Raw genomic sequence first — 22,762 nt, 5'->3', positions numbered from 1 at the left:
TAGCAGCTCTCTCTCTCACACACACAGACTCTTCCTCTTCCTCTCTCACACACACACACACAGGGACCCTCTCTTTCACATACACACACGGTCTCTCTCACTCTCTCTCACACACACATACAGAAGCTTTCCCTCACACATTCACACAGGCTCTCTCTTTCAAACACAGATACTGGGGCTCTCTCTATCTGCCTCACACACACACACACACACACACACACACACAGGGACCCTCTCTTTCATATACACACACACACGGACTGTCTCACTCTCTCTCACACACACAAACCCATGGGCTCCCTTTCTCACAAGCACACATAACAGCTTTCTCACTCACTCACACACACAGACTCTTCCTCTTCCTTTCTCACACACACACACACACACAGGGACTCTCTCACACACACCCACACACAAGGGCTCTCTCTCTCTCACCCTGTCTCTCCCGCACACACAGATACACACACACACACACACACAGGGACCCTCTCTTTCACATACACACACACACGGGCTCTCTCACTCTCTCTCACACACACATACATGGGCTCTCTTTCACACAGACACAGAGGCTCTCTCTCTCTCTCCCACACACAGGGACCCTCTCTTTCACATACACACACGGTCTCTCTCACTCTCTCTCCCACACACATACAGAAGCTTTCTCTCACACATACACACAGGCTCTCTCTCAAACACAGATACTGGGGCTCTCTCTATCTGCCTCACACACACACACACACACACACACACACACACACACACACACACACAGGGACCCTCTCTTTCATATACACACACACACGGACTGTCTCACTCTCTCTCACACACACAAACCCATGGGCTCCCTTTCTCACAAGCACACATAACAGCTCTCTCACTCACTCACACACACAGACTCTTCCTCTTCCTCTCTCACACACACACACACACACAGGGACTCTCTCACACACACCCACACACAAGGGCTCTCTCTCTCTCACCCTGTCTCTCCCGCACACACAGATACACACACACACACACACACAGGGACCCTCTCTTTCACATATACACACACACGGACTCTCTCACTCTCTCTCACACACACATACATGGGCTCTCTTTCACACAGACACAGAGGCTCTCCCTCTCTCTCCCACACACAGGGACCCTTTCTTTCACATACACACACGGTCTCTCTCACTCTCTCTCCCACACACATACAGAAGCTTTCTCTCACACATACACACAGGCTCTCTCTCTGTTTCTCACACACACACATGCAGGGGCTCTCTCTCTCACACACACACAAACACACACACATACATACATACATAGGCACTCTCTCTCTCACACACACAAACCCATGGGCTCCCTTTCTCACAAGCACACATAGCAGCTCTCTCACTCACACACACAGACTCTTCCTCTTCCTCTCTCACACACACACACACACACACAGGGGCTCTCTCTCTCTCTCTCACACACACACACACACACACAGGTGCTCTCTCTCTCACACAAACACACAGGGGCTCTCTCTCTCTCTCTCACACACACACATACACGGGCTCTCTCTCTCTCACACACACACACACAGGGGCTCTCTCTCACATGGACACAGAGACTCTCTCTCTCTCTCACACACACACAGGGACCCTCTCTTTCATATACACACACACGGACTCTCTCACTCTCTCTCACACACACATACATGGGCTCTCTTTCACACAGACACAGGGACCCTCTCTTTCACATACACAGACGGTCTCTCTCACAGACACATACAGAAGCTCTCTCACACATACACACAGGGGCTCTCTCTCTCTGTCCCTCCTGCATACACAGATAAACACACACACACACACACACACACACACAGGGACCCTCTCTTTCATATACACACACAGGGATTCTCTCACTCTCTCTCACACACACATACATGGGCTCTCTTTCACACAGACACAGAGGCTCTCCCTCTCTCTCCCACAGACACAGGGACCCTCTCTTTCACATACACACACGGTCTCTCACAGACACATACAGAAGCTCTCTCACACATACACACAGGGGCTCTCTCTCTCTGTCCCTCCTGCATACACAGATAAACACACACACACACACACACACAGGGGTTCTCTCTCTCTCTGTCTCTCCCGCACAGACAGATACACATACATACACACACATACACACACAGACACACACACACACACACAGACACACACACACACACACACACAGCGTCTCTCTCCCCTCACTGTCTCTCACACACTCACTTACGGCTCCTTGCACACACACACACACACACACACACACACACACACACACACACACTCACGCAGAGGCTTTGGTCGCTCACACAGACACACACATACTCGGCATAAGCAGCAAGACGCTGGCATGAGATGAGGGTTTTTATAGCATGTGTGTGTGGGAGCCGCGGGGACTGCAGGAGGCATCAGATTTAATCAGTGTGGGGAGGGGGTTGGGGAGGCGAGGGTCTATTTTGGGAGGAGACTGTATCCACAGAAAAGCCTTCACACCTGAAGGCACAGAGATGTCAGCACAGCTCTCTAAACCGGATTCATATTTTTAGTTGCTCTGTTTGGAGAGTGTGTCTGTTAACTGACCTCCTCATGAAGTGTAAGAAAAGGACAGATATAATTGCTCTCCATTCCAAGTCCAGAGGGCTCCACTCTGTAATCCCAAACTCCTCTGCTCACCCCTCACTCCCTAAATTCGGCTACCCCACCCCAGAAGCGCTCTTCCCCAAATTCACAATCCCTTTTGGAGACCCCTCCATGTTCCTTCAACAGGTTCCATCGATGTGATCCCCTTCCCTCCTCCAGCCTCTACACCCCTCCTTGTCACTGTAGCCCTCTCTAGCCCCTACACCCTCCCCATCTCTGTAACTCACTACACCTCGCCCTATCTTTGTAACCCCCTCCAGCCCCGACACCCCTCCACGTCTCTGTAACCCCCTCCAGCCCCTACACCCCTCCATGTCTCTGTAACCACCTCCAGCCCCCACACCCCTCCACATCTCTGTAATCCCCTCCAGCCCTGACACCACTCCAAGTCTCTGTAACCCCCTCCAGCCCCTACACCCCTCCACGTCTCTGTAACCACCTCCAGCCCCCAAACCCCTCCACGTCTCTGTAACCACCTCCAGCCCCCAAACCCCTCCACGTCTCTGTAACCACCTCCAGCCCCCAAACCCCTCCACGTCTCTGTAACCACCTCCAGCCCCCAAACCCCTCCACGTCTCTGTAACCACCTTCAGCCCCTACACACCTCCACGTCTCTGTAACCCCCTCCAGCCCCTACACCCCTCCACGTCTCTGTAACCCCCTCCAGCCCCTACACCCCTCCACGTCCCTGTAACCCCCTCCAGCCCCTACACCCCTCCACGTCTCTGTAACCACCTCCAGCCCCCACACCCCTCCACGTCCCTGTAACCCCCTCCAGCCCCTACACCCCTCCACGTCTCTGTAACCACCTCCAGCCCCCACACCCCTCCACGTCCCTGTAACCACCTCCAGCCCCCACACCCCTCCACATCTCTGTAACCCCCTCCAGCCCCGACACCACTCCAAGTCTCTGTAACCCCCTCCAGCCCCGACACCACTCCAAGTCTCTGTAACCCCCTCCAGCCCCTACACCCCTCCACGTCTCTGTCACCACCTCCAGCCCCCAAACCCCTCCACGTCTCTGTAACCACCTTCAGCCCCTACACACCTCCACGTCTCTGTAAACCCCTCCAGAACCCACACCCCTCCATGTCTCTGTAACCCCCTCCAGCCCCCACACCCCTCCAAGTCTCTGTAACCCCCTCCAGCCCCTACACCCCTCCATGTCTCTATCACCCCCTCCAGCCCCTACACCCCTCCACGTCTCTGTAACCCCCTCCAGCCGCTACACCCCTCCATGTCTCTGTAACCCCCTCCAGCCCCCACACCCCTCCACGTCTCTGTAACCCCTTCAGACCCCACACTCCTCCACGTCTCTGTAACCCCCTCCAGCCCCCAAACCCCTCCACGTCTCTGTAACCCCCTCCAGCCCCTACACCCCTCCATGTCTCTGTAACCACCTCCAGCCCCCACACCCCTCCACGTCTCTGTAACCACCTCCAGCCCCCACACCCCTCCACATCTCTGTAATCCCCTCCAGCCCTGACACCACTCCAAGTCTCTGTAACCCCCTCCAGCCCCTACACCCCTCCACGTCTCTGTAACCACCTCCAGCCCCCAAACCCCTCCACGTCTCTGTAACCACCTTCAGCCCCTACACACCTCCACGTCTCTGTAACCCCCTCCAGCCCCTACACCCCTCCACGTCTCTGTAACCACCTCCAGCCCCCACACCCCTCCACGTCCCTGTAACCCCCTCCAGCCCCTACACCCCTCCACGTCTCTGTAACCACCTCCAGCCCCCACACCCCTCCACGTCCCTGTAACCACCTCCAGCCCCCACACCCCTCCACATCTCTGTAACCCCCTCCAGCCCCGACACCACTCCAAGTCTCTGTAACCCCCTCCAGCCCCGACACCACTCCAAGTCTCTGTAACCCCCTCCAGCCCCTACACCCCTCCACGTCTCTGTCACCACCTCCAGCCCCCAAACCCCTCCACGTCTCTGTAACCACCTTCAGCCCCTACACACCTCCACGTCTCTGTAAACCCCTCCAGAACCCACACCCCTCCATGTCTCTGTAACCCCCTCCAGCCCCTACACCCCTCCATGTCTCTGTAACCCCCTCCAGCCCCTACACCCCTCCATGTCTCTATCACCCCCTCCAGCCCCTACACCCCTCCACGTCTCTGTAACCCCCTCCAGCCGCTACACCCCTCCATGTCTCTGTCACCCCCTCCAGCCCCCACACCCCTCCACGTCTCTGTAACCCCTTCAGACCCCACACTCCTCCACGTCTCTGTAACCCCCTCCAGCCCCTACACCCCTCCATGTCTCTGTAACCCCCTCCAGCCCCTACACCCCTCCACGTCTCTGTAACCCCCTCCAGCCCCCACACCCCTCCACGTCTCTGTAACCCCCTTCAGCCCCTACACCCCTCCATGTCTCTATCACCCCCTCCAGCCCCTACACCCCTCCACGTCTCTGCAACCCTTCCAGCCCCCACACCCCTCCACGTCTCTGTAACCCCTTCAGCCCCCACTCCCCTCCACGTCTCTGTAACCCCCTCCAGTCCCTCCACCCCTCCACATCTCTGTAACCACCTCCAGCCCCTACACCCCTCCACGTCTCTGTAACCCCCTCCAGCCCCTACACCCCTCCATGTCTCTGTAACCCCCTCCGGCCCCCACACCCCTCCACGTCTCTGTAAACCCCTCCACGTCTCTGTAACGCCCTCCAGCCCCTACAACCCTCCATGTCTCTATCACCCCCTCCAGCCCCTACACCCCTCCACGTCTCTGTAACCCTTCCAGCCCCCACACCCCTCCATGTCTCTGTAACCCCCTCCAGCCCCTACACACTCTCCATGTCTCTATCACCCCCTCCAGCCCCTACACCCCTCCACGTCTCTGTAACCCTTCCAGCCCCTACACCCCTCCACGTCTCTGTAACCCTTCCAGCCCCCACACCCCTCCACGTCTCTGTAACCCCTTCAGCCCCCACTCCCCTCCACGTCTCTGTAACCCCCTCCAGTCCCTCCACCCCTCCACATCTCTGTAACCCCCTCCAAGTCTCTGTAACCCCCTCCAGCCTCTACACCCCTCCACGTCTCTGTAAACCCCTCCAGCCCCCACACCCCTCCACGTCTCTGTAACCCCCTTCAGCCCCTACATCCCTCCACGTCTCTGTAACCACCTCCAGCCCCCAAACCCCTCCACGTCTCTGTAACCACCTCCAGCCCCCACACACCTCCACGTCTCTGTCACCCCCTCCAGCCCCTACATCCCTCCACGTCTCTGTCACCCCCTCCAGCCCCCACACCCCTCCATGTCTCTGTAACCCCCTCCAGCCCCTCCACCCCTCCACATCTCTGTAACCCCCTCCAAGTCTCTGTAACCCCCTCCAGCCCCTACACCCCTCCACGTCTCTGTAAACCCCTCCAGCCCCAACACCCCTCCACGTCTCTGTAACCCCCTCCAGACCCTACATCCTTCCACGTCTCTGTAACCACCTCCAGCCCCCAAACCCCTCCACGTCTCTAACCACCTCCAGCCCCGACACCCCTCCACGTCTCTGTCACCCCCTCCATGTCTCTGTAACCCCCTCTGGCCCCCACACCCCTCCACATCTCTGTAACCACCTCCAGCCCCTACACCCCTCCACGTCTCTGTAACCCCTTCCAGCCCCACACACCTCCACTTCTCTGTCACCCCCTCCAGCCCCTACACCCCTCCATGTCTCTGTAACCCCCTCCAGCCCCCACACCCCTCCATATCTCTGTAACCACCTCCAGCCCCTACACCCCTCCACGTCTCTGTAACCCCCTCTAGCCCCTACACCCCTCCATGTCTCTGTCACCCCCTCCAGCCCCCACACCCCTCCACGTCTCTGTAACCCCTCCAGCCCCCACACCCCTCCACGTCTCTGTAACCCCCTCCAGCCCCTACACCCGTCCATGTCTCTATCACCCCCTCCAGCCCCTCCACCCCTCGACATCTCTGTAACCAGCTCCAGCCCCTACACCCCTCCATGTCTCTGTCACCCCCTCCAGCCCCCACACCCCTCCACGTCTCTGTAATCCCTTCAGCCCCCACACTCCTCCACGTCTCTGTAACCCCCTCCGGCCCCCACACCCCTCCACGTCTCTGTAAACCCCTCCAGCCTCTACACCCCTCCACGTCTCTGTAAACCCCTCCAGCCCCCACACCCCTCCACATCTCTGTAACCAGCTCCAGCCCCTACACCCCTCCATGTCTCTGTCACCCCCTCCAGCCCCCACACCCCTCCACGTCTCTGTAATCCCTTCAGCCCCCACACTCCTCCACGTCTCTGTAACCCCCTCCGGCCCCCACACCCCTCCACGTCTCTGTAAACCCCTCCAGCCCCAACACACCTCCACGTCTCTGTAAACCCCTCCAGCCTCTACACCCCTCCAGCCTCTACACCCCTCCATGTTTCTATCACCCCCTCCAGCCCCTACACCCTCCACGTCTCTGTAACCCTTCCAGCCCCCACACCCCTCCACGTCTCTGTAAACCCCTCCAGCCCCCACACCCCTCCACATCTCTGTAACCCCCTCCAGCCCCTCCACATCTCTGTAACTCCCTCCATGTCTCTGTAACCCCCTCCAGCCCCCACACTCCTCCAAGTCTCTGTAACCCCCTGCAGCCCCCACACCCCTCCACATCTCTTGAACCCCCTCCAGCATCTACACCCCTCCCTGTCTCTGTAACCCCCTCCAGTCCTCACACCCCTCCTCATCTCTGTAATCCCCTCCGGCCCCTACACCCCTCCACGTCTCTGTAACTCCCTAAACTTCTCCCCATCTCTGTAACCCCCTCCAGCCCCTACACCCATCCACGTCTCTGTAACTCCCTACACTTCTCCCCATCTCTGTAGCCTCCTCCGGCCCTACACCCCTCTCGGACTGTCATCCCGTGTGGTCCCTCCCTGTCTCCATAACTTCCTGCATTGCTTACACACCTCGCCACCTCGGCAATGTCCTCCCTTGAACCCCTGGGACGTTCGGGCTGAGGGATCAGGTCTGTACGGTGGCTGCGTCATTGTGTGGTATGGAAGCTGCAAGGCATTGGACCGCAGGACAGTAGAAGCTGCCCAGAGGATCACTGGGGTCTCCGCTCAACGCCACCATTTATGACATTTACTGGCAGCATTGCAGAGGAGGGGCCCAAAGCAAGGTTGGAGATCCCTGCCACCCACCCCACAATCTCTTTCACCCTCTACCATCAGGGAGGAGGGACGAGGCCTGCCAGACTGGGTAACAGCTTCTTCCTTCAAGCTGTGAGACTAATGAATACCCTGCCACCACCGAGGTCTCGTCACCAGGACAGCGAGCTGTTTACTGTTTACCTGTGCTGTGCTTTACGACATTTATTTATAGTATAATATTTTGGTTTATGTGCTGTGTGTGATGTATACTGTGTGGGTGCACCGTGGTCCGGAGGGATGTTGGTTCTTTTGGTTGTACATGCAGAGCAGTGCCAGAGTCTTAGGCAAATATACAGTATATAGCGAGGGTGCCTAAGACTTTTGCACAGTACTGTATTTGTCAACGTGGAGCAGAGAGTGAGTTTGTTAATCTGGTGGGGGCAGAGGATGTTGGGAATAGGGAGAGTGGAGATGTGTCGGGCAGGTGGCAGTGAAGGAGTGCCAGGGCAGGGGTTGGCACGGGTGCAGACACACTCAGCCCTGAGACACCAGGCAAGGTCATTTGATGCCAAACAACTGGTTTATTGATCATTACAGAATGTCTCTCTGGTGTTTCCTGCTACCTCCCCTCTCCCCAACCATGATTCCCCCTCTCCCTGCCCACTTTCCACTCTCAGTCCACAATAGAGACCCGTATTACAATCAGGTTTAACATCACTCACATACGTCATGAAACTTTTGCACAGAGCCGTGTGTGTACAGCCAGATGACAGTAAACTTGAACTTGAAATACAAGGAGACCCGGTGAGGGGGAAGATGTGTTGAGACAGAACACCTTCACTTCATCTGTGGCATCAGGCAAGATCTCCTGGTGGCTACCATTTCAATTTGACTTCCCATTCCCATTCCAACATGTCTGTCTGTGACCTCCTGTACTGCCACGATGAGACCAAACTCAAGTTGGAGGAGCAACACCTCATATTCCATCTGTGTGGCCTCTAACCTGACAGCATAAACATCGAATTCGCAAACTTCCTGAAATTTCTTGCCCCATCTCCTCTTCTCTCTTTTCCCATTTCCCAGTGGCATCCCTCTCACCCCTTCTCTTCTCCTCAGCTGCCCATCACCTTCTTCCGGTGCCCCTCCTTTCCTTTCTTCCATGGTCTCCTCTCCTCTCCTATTGGATTCCTTCTCCTTCAGCCCATTACCTCTTCTACCAATCACCTCCCAGCTTCTTACTTCACCTCCAGCCACCAACCCACCTTACCCTCACCTGGTCTCACTTATCACCTGCCAGCGTTTACTCCTTCCCCACCCAGCACCTTCTTATTCTGCCTTCTTCCCCCTTCCTTTCCAGTCCTTCGAAGGTTCTTGGCCCGAAATGTTGACTGTTTAATCCTTTCCATGGATACTGCCTGACCTGCTGAGTTCCTCCAGCATACAGTGCGTATTGCTCAACATCTGCAGAATCTCTTTTATCTTGATACCTTGATCTGTGCTTTTTTACCCCTCTCTGCATTCTGTCTGGTGGAGATCAGAATTGGAAAGAGCCAATCACATCTTGCAGACTGATTCCCTCCAACCGAGCCACCCTCGGTGAACATGCTACTGGAATCTGCCCAAATACCGTGCAGGACTGATGAAACACCTGCTCAATCACTGTCGCTGAGATGTCTAGCTAGCCAATCATGTTGCCAGCGTACCATAGTTTATTTAATCACAAGCTGCAGAGAAAGCCAACCCTTCAATCACATAGCTGGAAAGGCATAAACTGACCAATCATAACGTAAGAAGTAAACAACGCAGCTAATAATAGCACAGAGGTAAATATGATCGATCATTTACAAACTAATAATCACAGAACAAGAATAATGAATTAAATCAAAGATCAAGAATATGCCAAATAAGACAGCAATAATCTGTCCAATGATAATACAAATTTAAAATACAAGGGCTAATCACAGTACAAGATAACGCATCCAATCACAAATTAAGAGAATTCCACCCAATGATAGCGCAGGAACAATAACACAGCTGAATAAACCAACAAGCTAATGATATTGCCACAAGATATCGCTCTTGGTTGGGCCTGGTATGGGAACACCAAAGCCTTTGAATGGAAAATCTGACAAAAGATAGTGGATTTGGCCCAGTACATCATGGGTAAAGCCCCTCCAACCATTGAGCACTGACATAGGAAAGCAGCATCCATCTTCAGAGAGTCTCACCACCTAGGTCATGGTCTCTTCCTGCTGTTGCCATCAGAAAGAAGGTATCTCCGGACTTGCACCAACAGGTTCGAGAACCATCTACCATCAGGCTCTTGAACAAAAGGGGATAACTACACTCACTTGCCCATCCATTAAGATGTTCCCACAACCAATGATCTCACTTTGACTCTTCAGCTCATTATCTCCTGCTCTTGTTATTTATTGCTATTTATTTATATTTACATTTGCACAGTTTGTTATTTTCTGCATTCTGGTTGATCTTTCATCGATCCTGTTACAGTTATGATTCTATAGATTTGCTGAGTACATCCGCAGGAAAATGAATCTCAGCATGTATGTGGTGACTCTGATAATGAGATTTACTTTGAACTCTGAACTCTTGTTTAGAAAAATTGCTCATGAAACTATGCCATACACCACTGTCAAAGTGTGTGATGTGACAGCGTAGAGGGAGCTTCACTTTCTTTCTGACCCCAAGAGTGTGATGGGACTGTGCAGAGGGAGCTTCACTGTGTGTCTGATCCTGGAAGTGTGTGATGGGACAGTGTGGAGGTTGTTTCACTCTGTGTCTGATCCCGGGAGAGTGTGGAGGGAACTTCACTCTGTGTCAATCCCCGGGAGTGTGCGATGGGACGGTGTGGAGGGAGCTTCACTCTGTGTCTGACCCCGGGAGTGTGTGATGGGACAGTGTGGAGGGAGCCTCACTCTATGTCTGACCCCAGGAGTGTGTGATGGGATGGCGTGATGGAGCTTCACTCTGTGTCTGACCCGGGAGTGTGTGATGGGATGGTATAACAGATACATCACTGTGTTTGTAAATAATATTTTTCAGGAATAGTGTAACATCTCAACAAAAGTCCTCTATCAGAATCCGGAGTGAAGGAATTTTCTCTCCCAGCTGCACTGGGAATGAGGGTGCATAGCAACGTTGCGTGCTCCCACTGCAGTAGTTTCTGTGCAGTACTGTGCTGGTAATTGGTCAAAACGCATCCTTAATGATGCACCAAAGTGCCTCAGCATATCACTGTAAGGTTTTACTTTGGAGAGCTTAACACTGGGCTTGGACAATTGCCCGGGAGATTATTTTACAGCACCGCTGCTAACATTAGCCCCAGAAATTTACTTCATGGACAGGGGAGGGGGGAGTGCAAACCAGGCCTGGCAAGTAAACGCAGGGGGGCAGTAGGGGTGATGGAGGATTGAGGGCCAAGTGGCCACCCCACTTTCCTCTTGTGCGTTTGACGGAGCGTTCATCTCTGCACAGTGTGTGGGGCCGTGCAACCCTCTCCCTGGGACATTTGGTTGACATTCAGAAGTTTGTAGTCCCTTTAATGGTCATGGATGATCAAACAGGCTGGGGCACTTAAGGGGCTTGAATGGGATGTGAAGGGGGGCGTGGGTCATCAAAATTTTTTTGGGGGGAGGGAAATGGGGAGAGAATTGAAGTGAGAAAGGCTGGCGTGAGGAATACCCAGAGAGTGGAGGCAGATCGCAGATCGATGGGGGTATGGAATACCAGGGAGTGGGTGCAAATCGATGGGGTATAGAATACCCAGGGAGAAGGGGCAGATCAATGAGGGTAATGAATACCCAGGGAGAGGGGGAAGATCAATGGGGGTAATGAATACTGAGGGAGAGGGGCAGATCAATGGGAGTAATGAATACCCAGGGAGAGAGGGCAGATCAATGGGGGGTAATGAATACTAAGAGAGAGGGGACACATCGATGGGAGTAATGAATACCCAGGGAGAGGGGGCAGATGGATGGGGGTAATGAATACCCAGAAAGAGGGGACACATCGTTGGGAGTAATGAATACCCAGGGAGAGGGGGCAGATCGATGGGAGTAATGAATATCAGAAAGAGGGGCAGATCGATAGAGGTATGAAATACCCTGGGAGAGGGGGCAGATCAGTGGGGGTAATGAATACCCAGGGAGAGGGGCAGATCAACAGCGGTACAGAATACCCAGGGAGAGGGGCAGATCGATGGGGGTAATGAATACCCTGGGAGAGGGGCAGATCAATAGAGGTATGAAATACCCTGGGAGAGGGGGCAGATTGATGGGGGTACAGAATACCCATGGTAGGGTGAGGGGCAGATCGATGAGGTAATAAATACTCAGGGAGAGGGGGCAGTTCGATGGAGGTAACGAATACCCAGGGAGAGGGCAGATTGATGGTGTTGGAAACACCCCGGGTGAGGGGGCAAATCGATGGGGTGATGAATACCCAGGGAGAGAGGTAGATCAATAGGAGTAATTAATACCCAGGCTAAGGGGACAGATCGATGGGGTGATACTTTTTGGGCAGTGTGTGGGCACACACTGACAGGCGCACAGAATCTCTCTCACGCACGCACACACACACTCCATTGCAGGTATGCAGAGTCTTTCTACCACACACAAACTCACAGATACACAGAATCACTCTCTCTCAGACACAAATACACAATAACAGATACACAGAATCTCTCTCTCTCTCTCTCGCACACACAGGTACAGAGTCTCTCCATTCTTGCACATATACACACAGTCTCTCTCTCTAACACACACTCATACACTAACATGCACACAGAGTCTCTCTCACATACATACACACACACACCTACAGAGGTACAGAGTCTCTCTCATTCTCATACACATACACTAATGTGCAGAGTATCTCTCTACCTCTCACACACTAACAGGTGCACAGAGCCTTACTCCCTGTGAGAACACCCAGGGAGAGGGCAGATCAATGGGGGGGGGGAGGAATACCCAGGGAGGGGGAAGATCGATGGGGTTAGAAATACCCAGGGAGAGAGGGGCAGATCGATAGGCTGAAGCTTTATAATTAATGTGGGCTCACACTGACAGGTACGCAGAAACTCTCCCATGTGTCTGCACACACACACAGACACTAGGAGGTACACAGAATCTCTCTCTCTCTCTCTCACACACACACACACTCTAACGTACACAGAATCTCTCTCTCACACACACTAACAGGTACACAGATCCCCCCTCCCTCTCTCTCTCTCATTCTCACACATACACTAATGTACACAGAGTCTCTCTATCTCACACATAACAGGTACCCAGTCTCTCTCTCTCTCTCTTGCACAAACACACTAACCGGTACATAAAGTTTCTCATTCTCACACCGACAGACACACACACAGAAACACAAACTGGTACACATACACAGAAACAGGTATAAAATCTCACACAGGCACATGCCTCTACACACACCCACACACATGTGCACATATACACAGACGCTCACACATATTTGTATATACACACACGTACATACACAGACTTGCCCACATTTGTACACTCTCACACATGTATACAGGCTGCAGAGGAGGGAATCAGCCAGTTGTGCATTTTCTAGCACTGCACTTGTGCGAAGGCGTTGCATCCGAGTCTTTCCTTGAGGCACACAGACGTCCTTGCTGATTCAGAGTGTCGTATAGCTGAGTCCTTGCACTAGGTACTAGTAACTGGCTGAGCTGAGGCAGTCAGCTACAGTAAAGGGTGCATTTCTGCAGAAATCATTTATACACAAGAAGCCAACACCAGGAGTGCGGCAGCAGTGAAAACCACACAGGTTAATAAATGTTAACAGGCTGCCAGGATCATGTTGATGCTTGTTACGATGAGAAATCACACACGCACACCCACTCATGCAGGTCCACACACACACAGTGACACAGACGCACACAGAGACACAGACACACACACACACACACACACACACACACACTCGCACACACACTCATGCAGGTCCACACATACACAGTGACACAGACACACATACACACACACACAGATTGATACAAAGTGACACAGATACACACACAGACACATGCATTCTTACACACACACACACGCACACACAGAAACATCCAGACACAAACTAACACACACCTTCCCACAGATCCACAAATGCAGTGACACACAAAAACACACTCAATGACACACACACAGACTGAGTATTAAATACCCAATTGACAGCTGATCTGGGGAACTGCAGTGCTAATCCTTCACATCCCTTCACCCTCTCTCCCTCCTCCCTCTCCTACTCTCTTTCCCTCCTCTTCTATTCTGCTTCCCTCTCTCTCCTCTTTACATTCCTCTCCCCTCTCTCCTCTACACCCCTTCAATCTCTCCCACCTCCTTTACCGACCACACTCTCCTCTACTCCTCCTTCACCCACCTGCCTCCTCCACTCCTCTCTTCTCCACTCCCTCCCCTTCTCAGTCTCTCTCCTCCTCTATCCACTCGATTCTCCTCCACTTGCCTCTCTCCCTCTCCATTCTCCCCTTTATCCTTCTCAATTCCTCTGCCCCTCTCTGTTCTACAGCCCCCTCGATCTCTGCCCACATTCCATCTACCACACTCTCTTCCAATCCTCTCTCGCCCTCCTACCTCCTCCAATCCTCTCTCCACTCACTCCACTTCTCAATTTCTCTCACCTCCTCTTCACCCCTCACTCCCCTGCTCACCCTCTCCTTTTTTCCTCTCTACCGCTCTCTTCTCCACTCTTCTTCCCCCATTCACCCCTCTCTCCCTACCTTTCTCCTTCCTCTTCCCCTCTTTGCCACTCTCCCTCTCTTCTCTATTCCTCCTACCCTCCCTTCTCTACTCACCCCTCTTTTCCTTCCTCTATCCCTTGACACCACTTTCCTCTACAACCCCTCAATCTCTGCCCATCTTCCATCCACTCCTTCCCGTCTCAGTCTCTCCCCCTCCTTTAATTCTCTGCCCCTCTCCCTTTCTCCCACTACTTCCTCTATTCTTTTAGCCCCTCTCCTCAATGCACCTTCTCGATCTTCCGTTTGCCTCCTCACACTTCGTTCCCTTCCTTTCCCCATTCACGTCAAAGCCCCCCGCCATCTCTGCCCAGCAGCTGAGTGAGCACGTGCATAGACGTAGACAGACAGACAGACAGACACACACACACGCATGCACACGCACGTCTTGCTCGCAGGCCACCAAGAAGCTATAGTCCAGATCACAGTAATTACTGTGGGACGTATGAACTTAAACCCCTGCCCTTGCTGTCCTGGAGGGGAGCAAGACACAGAAGAGGGGGGAACATGAGATTAGGGGGGGGGAGTGTTATAGGAAGAGGGAGAGGCAGATGGAATCAAACTGGTGCCATATAAGGCGAGGAATATGACCCACCAGAGGAAGTATATGAAACAGGTGCATTAGTAGAGGGGAAGGGATTGTGGACTTTTGAAAGGGTAAGACAAGGACACATACACCAGTCCTCATCGAGGGATCAGAAGTGGAAGGAGTGAGCAATTTCAAGTTCCTGGGTGTCAACATCTCTGAAGACCTATCCCGGGCCCAACATATCGATGTATTTACAAAGAGGGCACAACAGCGGCCATACTTCAGCAGGAGTTTGAGGAGATCTGGTTTTGTCACCCAAGGCACTCACAAATTTCTACAGATGTACCGTGGAGAGTGTTCTGACTGGCTGCATCACCGTCTGGTATTTGGGGGGGTGGTGCACTGCGCAGGATCAGAAAAAGCTGCAGAGAGATGTAAAATTAATTAGCTCCATCTTGGGCACTAGCCTCCCCAGCATCCAGGACGCCTTCAAGGAGTGATGCCTCGAAAAGGTGGCATCCATCATCAAGGACCCCCACCACCCAGGACCCTCTTCTCACTGCTACCATCAGGGACGAGGTACAGGAGCCTGAAGGCACACACTCAACGATTCAGGAACAGATTCTTCCTCTCTGCCATCTGATTTGCAAATGGACATTGAACCCATGAACACTACCTCACTACTTTTTTATTTCTATTTTTGCATGACTTATTTAATTTAACCATTATACATATATATTTAAGCTCTTTTTCTCTATTATTATGTACTGCTGCCGCAAAGACAACAAATTTCACAATATGTGCCAGTGACATTAAACCTGAATCTGATTCTGAGTAGTATCATTTAAAAAGCACTTGGAGAGATGGGGCTTGGAGGGATGTGGGCCGAACGCAGGGAATTGAGACTTGATGAGTGGGCACTGTGGTTAGGATGGACTGATCGGGCCGAAGGGCCCCTATCCCTGCTGTACGCTCTCTGCCTCTTCAAACACAGAGCCAACACAAGAGGTACTTATGCTGATTACATCTCCTGGATAGATTGCCAGAAAGTGGGGGGGGGGGGGGTGGAAATCACACTTCGACAGCGCAAGATCCCTCAAACGCACACCCTCCCTGACAGAGAACTGGAGATGTTAACCCATCCCACACCAGTCAGGAGTGAGCAAACTCTCCAACCCCCCAACACAACAGTAACTCCCTCCCCTTGCTGGCCAGCACCAGCCTCCCTCGTACCAAACAGTAATCACTCACCCTGCCCATCCCATACACTATTAACCCTTGCATGCCCTAATATTAACACTGGCTCACACGTAATATTAACACAGTTCACCCCAACACCTAACATCAACCACTGCTCAAAATCAATATTAACCCTCAGTCACCCTCAGTATTCACCCTTGTTCACACTCAATTTGAAGTCTGAGCTCCAGTCCCAAGTTCAACACTCAAACCCCTCAAAGTTGCCTGGCAAGTTGAACAAGGTAGCTAAGATGTGTTGGCCATTGACCTCAAGAGCTGAGAGGTAATCTTGCAGTTCTATAAACTTCTGGTCAGACCACACTTGTGTTCAGTGTTGGTCGCCTCATTATAGGAAAGATGGGGCAGCTTTAGAGAGCGTGCAGAGGAGATTTACCAGGATGTTGCCGGGATTGGGGGAGCATGTCTTGTGAAAAAAGGTTGAACAAGCTAGGGCTTTTCTCTTTGGCGAGGAGGAGGAAGAGAGGTGACTTGATAGAAGTGTACAAGGTGATAAGAGGCACAGATCAAGTTGACAGCGGAGCTGAAATGGCTAATACGAGGAGGCATAATTTTAAGGTGATTGGAGAAATGTATGGCATGGGGGGAGGAATCAGAGGCAAATTCCTTACACAGAGATTGGTGTGTGGTGGAACGGGTTGCCTGGGGTGATGGTAGAGGCAGATTAATCATGGGACATTAAAGAAATTCTCAGATAAGCACATGGATGATAGGAAAATGGGGGGCTATGTAGGAGGGATTCCAGAGTGGGTTAAAAGGTCGGCACAACATCATGGGCCGAAGGGCCTGTACTGCATTCTAATGTTAACCCTTGCACACCCTAATATTAACAATGGGTCACACAACACAGTAACAGAGTTAACCCCAACACTTAACGTTAACCACTGCTCAAAACTGACATTATCCCTTGATCACCCTCAGTATTCACCCTTGTTCTCACCCAGTTGAAAACCTGTGCATAATATATTAACCCCAGGCCTGATTTTGACACCAGCACTCCCACTTAGAGCTAATCCTATCCCTCGCTCATGCCGGTATTAACCCTGTCTACAACAGCAACCGATACTTCCATAAGCATCCACACGCCCCAGATACCTCCACGCAAGGCGCAACGCGATGTCCAGTACCCCACGTGCAGTGCACCGACCTATTGATCCTGTGCATCAGTCGGGCGCAAGATTACGGCCTTCTCCTGCCGTTCCCACGTAACCCATTACCCCGTCACGCCGATCCTCCTGTGCAATTCGTCACCCCCTCGCACTCTTCAATACGTGACCCCTCTCTGCACCCCCCTCTGTGCAGCCTGCACAACACAAGACTGTGTACATAATTTTAACCCTTTCACCCTCCCAACGCCAACACACCAAAAGAATTTTGAGGCGATTCCTGCCACAGAACCCTAACCCACTGCATCGCACACAATGCATCACCCACGCTCCACACACAACTTTAACCCATCGCCTCCCACACAAAATATAATCACCCAATTCCCACATAATTTTAACCGTGACTGTGTTGTGCCGTTTATACGTTAATACTACAATTCTCATTTAACATCATCCCTCCCACATAGTTTTAACCCTGTGAATCCTGCACAGTTTTAACCCATCCACTCCCACACAATGTGTCAGCAACATTCACAGGATTTTAACTCACAATTTAACCCTATGATTTCCATATTTTAATGTCACCGCCTTCCCAGAATTTTAATGTCAAAACCTCCTACATAATTGACACAACACCTCCCCACAGAATTTTAACTGTGAGTCGCACACAACTTTAACCCTGTGATTGCCACACCTTAAGACATAGGAGCAGAATTAAGCTATTTGGCCCATCGAGTCTTCACTTGCCATTCCATCATGGCTGACTTATTTTCCCTCTAGTTCTCATTCTCCTCCCTTCTCCCTGTAACCTTTGGGGTGTTTCCCACCTGGCATATTTTTAACCCTGTCATTTTAATGTTATCTGTCTTATAGCATAATGCTGTTGTTCCCACAGTTATTTAACACTATCATTCCCACACATCCTTCCTACAACAAATTCCACACATGACAAAACTGTCGCTTCCTCCCCAACCCTTCAACTTAATATTAACCCTCTAGTTCCCACATAATCTTAAACCGTCCGCCCCCATACAACAGGCAGCCAGTCCTCACACAATCACACCCACACTGTACTAATGCTGTGATTCCCACAGATTTTAACCCATCTGCTCCCATGGTAGCCAGCCCTCACTCAACCCTGTCACTCCCATACATAGCATTAACCCTGTCTTCCCAAAGCTCACCACACTCCTTTTCAAACGGTAACCAACTTTAACCCTGTTACTGACAAAATTTCCCTCTAACACCACCTAACCCTGCAATGCCCACATAATATTAAATGTGATTTCCACACCTTCTCTTCAACACATTAACCCCTTTATTCCACACTACTTTAAGCCAGCCCCACCTAATCAATATTAAATTTGTTGCCCCTCCCACACACCATTTTAACCCCGTTTACTCCCACAACATAGGTAACTAGCCCTCCCACATATTCCCTCAACAATTTTTAACCCTAATCCCATATCAGTCAAAGGTACACTATATTAACCTTATGATTTCCACATCTCAGAGTTGTACTCTGCATACATACTTTTACAATAAACATACATTGAATCTTCCCTCCCATGCCATTTTAACCCTGTCCCTCCCAGAGTGTAACTCTCACATTAACCCCTTCTGCTCAACATTTTAACACTGTCACTCCCACACATTAACTCCTTCCTTCCCACATTAACCTCTTCCCTTCCAAGCTTTAGTCCAGTCAATCTGCACAGAATGTTAACCCTATGATTCTCACACATTAACCCCATTCGCTCCCACACTTTAACTTTGTCACCTCACACACAATAACCCCATGGGCGCCACATCTTCTTTCCCACAGATTAACCCCTTCCCTCTCATTCAACATTAAGTTACAACGGACCAATGACAGGATGCAGAGGGGGCTGAGAAGTGCAAATAGAGTTAAATTGGTAAAGTGTGAAGAGATTCACTTTGGAAGGTCAGACTTGAAGGTCAGAGTACAGGGTTAATGGCAGGATTCCTAGCAGTGTGGAGGAACACAAGGATCTTGGGATTCACATCCATAGATCCCTCAAAACTGCTGCATGTTGATGGGTGTGTTAAGAAGTTGGCCTTCATTAGTTGGGGGACTGAGTTCAAAAGGCAGAAGGTAATGTTGGAGCTCTATAAAACTCTGGTTAGACTACACTTGGGATATTGTGCACAGTTCTGGTCACTTCGTGATAGGAAATATGTGGAAGCTTTAGTGAGGGCAGAGATTTACCACAGTGCTGCCTCGAGTAGATAGCATGTCTTATGAGGAAAGGTTGAGTGAGCTAAGGCTTTTCTCTTTGGGGAGGAGGAGGATGAGAGGTAACTGGATGGAAGTGTACAAGATGATAAGAGGCATTGGTCGAGTGGATAGTCAAAGACCTTTTCTCGGAGTGAGAATGGCTAACATGAGGGGGCATAATTTGAAGGTGATTGGAGGAAAGCACAGGGGTCAGAGATTATTTTACTCAGAGACTGGTGGGTGCATTGTACATCCTCCCAGAGGTGGTGGTAGAGGCAGGTACATTAGGAACATTTAGGAGAATCTTAAATAGGCACATGGATGATAGAAAAATGGAGGGCTATGTGGGAGGGAAGGGCTAGATTGGTCTCAGAACAGGTTAAAAGGGTGGCACACCATCATGGGCTGAAGGGCCTGTTCTTTATTAACATTAACCCCTCCCATTCCATTTTTCATTCCTTTTATCCCACACACATTAATCCCATGGGTCCCACACACATTGACCTCATGCTTCTCGCACCTTACCTTCCACGCAACATTAACCCCTTCTGTCCCACAGATTGACCACTTCCCTATGCTACTTTCTCCTCGCTCCCCTCCCTCTCACACCTTAAAACTGTCATCCTACACACATTAACCCTTTGAATCTCACCCCTTTCCTCCCACACACCAACCCTTCCTTCCCACACATTAACCCTTTCCCTTCCATACTTTAACTCTTTCATCAACTACCTCTCCCCCAAACTAACATCCCATACACACTAACTCCACGAGTCCCACGCCTTCTCTCCCACAGATTAACCCCTTTCACTCTCACACTAATGTGATCCCCCACACACGAACACCACAAATCCCACACCTTCCCTTTCTCACATTAACCCCTCCCTCCCTCACTAACGTCATCCCACACATATTAGCCCCACGATTCCCACACCGTCCCTCCCACACTTCAATCTTGTCAATCTCCACAACATTAATCCCACGATTCCCACAACTTCCCTCTCTCACATTAACCTATTCCCTCCAGCGCTAACGTCAACCAACACACATGAACACCATGCTTCCTTCAACTTCCCTTTCTCACAATATTAACCCCTTCCCTCCCACGCTTCAACTGTTTCCTCCCAAATATTAACCCCTTCCCTCTTACACTTCAACCCTGTTATCTTACACATTAACCCCACGATTCCCATCCTTTCCCTCCCGCATTAACGTCATCCCGCATATATTAGCCCGGCAGTTCCCACACGGACTCTTCAATAAATTAACTCCTTCCTTCCCACACCTTAACATTGTCATTCTACATAACAGTAACCCCACGACTCCCACACAACGTGAACTCCGTCACCCGCCACCCCGGTAACCGTGCCCGATCTCTTACCTGCTCCTCTGCGGGGTGGCCGGGGGGCTGCTGGCGCCGTCGGGAGGCAGCGGGCCACCTGCCGGCTGGGGGGCGGCCGGGACGGCGGCGGAGGCGGGCGGGCGCTCGGCCTCCCCGCCGGCCCGGCGCAGGCTACGGTTCTCGCGACTCAGGCGCTCGAGCTGCCGCTCCAGCTCGTCGATGCGGCGCCGCTGCTGCTCCAGCAGCTTCTGCTGGGACTCGATGATGTTGTTGAGCTCCAGCAGGTACTCCACCGCCCGGCTCGGGCTGTCGGGCTGCCCCTCCATGGCCGCCGCCGCCGCTCCTCGCTCCCTCCTGATCCTTCCCTCCTCAGGCCGCCGCCGCCTACTCCTCCTCTTCCGCCGCCTACTCCTCCGCCGCCGCCGCCGCCTACTCCGCCGCCGGGCTCGTGCGGGCAGCCGCCTTCACTTCAGCACCGTCCGGGGGGACAGCGCAACCCTGCCCGCCGCGCGCTCCGCCATTGCTGCCGGCTGGATGCGCGCGCACCCGCGTCACGCGGACACGCACGGCGCGCGCGCGACTTTCCACGCCTCCGCCCCCCCAACCCCTCCCCCTTCAGCTCGCATGCAGGACCCTTCTCTCAACGCGCCTGCGCGGAAGCCGTACACACCGCCTGCACGGCGCGGGGAAATAGACTCTGCACCATGTATACATCGCGGCGGAGTATAACACGCCAGAATGCTCTTCATTGACCACTAATCAATAAGCTCCAAGACCTTGGCCACGGTCCCTCCTTGTGCAATTGGATCCTCGATTTCCTCACTTGCAGACCCCAGTCCAGTCAGTTTGGATCGACCACCATAACGCCGTGTGCTTAGCCCCCTGCTCTGCTCATTTTATACTTACGTCTCTGAACCTAAACGTAGCTCCAATGCTGGAGTTTATTGGTAACACCACTGGCGTTGGCCATATCCAAGCTGGTGACCAATCAGCATGAGCAGAGCAACACTCACAACACGCTGGAGGAACTCAGCGGGTCGGGCAGCCTCCGTGGAAAAGATCGGTCGACGTTTCGGGCCAGAACCCTTCGTCAGGACTGTAGAGGGAAGGGGCAGAGGCCCTATAAAGAAGGTGGGGGGAGGGTGGGAAGAAGAAGGCTGGTAGGTTCCAGGTGAAAAACCAGTAAGGGGAAAGATAAAGGGGTGGGGAAGAGGAGACAGGGAGGGGATAGGCAGGAAAGGTGAAGAAAGAATAGGGGAAAACACAATGGGTAGTAGAAGGAGGCGGAACCATGAGGGAGGTGATAGGCAGCTGGGGGAGGGGGCAGAGTGACATAGGGATAGGGGAAGGGAGGGAGAGGGAATTACCGTAAGTTGGAGAATTCTATGTTCATACCAAGGGGCTGGAGACTACCTAGACGGTATATGAGGTGTTACTCCTCCAACCTGAGTTTAGCCTCATCATGGCAGTACAGGAGGCCATGTATAGACATATCTGAATAGGAGTGGGAAGCAGAGTTGAAGTGGGTGGCTACTGGGAGATCCTGCCTCCCAGCAGAGATTGAAAATCCGGCTGACTGATGCCACAGCAACAACCTCCCACTCAATATCAGCCAGACCAAGGAGATACATATTAATTTCAGGAGGAGAGAACTAGAGAGCCATGAGCTAGTTCTCATTGGTGGGGGGGGGGGGAATCA

The 22,762-nt window shown here is 52.2% G+C and overlaps 1 protein-coding gene across 2 annotated transcripts in view; it reads right to left on the bottom strand.

Moving 5' to 3' along the window:
* LOC134338996 (IQ motif and SEC7 domain-containing protein 2-like) overlaps positions 1–21,620 on the bottom strand; it is a 176,311-nt gene extending 154,691 nt beyond the window's left edge. The window contains exon 1 of one of the 2 annotated variants that reach the window (XM_063035219.1): positions 21,103–21,620. In XM_063035219.1, coding sequence (XP_062891289.1) covers positions 21,103–21,389 — 287 coding nt within the window. In that variant the 5' untranslated portion in view covers positions 21,390–21,620. The remainder of the gene's footprint in view (positions 1–21,102) is intronic. The other variant, XM_063035222.1, reaches the window with a different exon arrangement.
* Between the last annotated feature and the right edge of the window lie 1,142 nt (positions 21,621–22,762).

Source organism: Mobula hypostoma, chromosome 28, assembly GCF_963921235.1.
Source record: "Mobula hypostoma chromosome 28, sMobHyp1.1, whole genome shotgun sequence".
In the NCBI taxonomy this organism is placed as follows: Eukaryota; Metazoa; Chordata; class Chondrichthyes; order Myliobatiformes; family Myliobatidae; genus Mobula; species Mobula hypostoma.
This window is presented reverse-complemented; position numbering and strand designations above follow the sequence as displayed.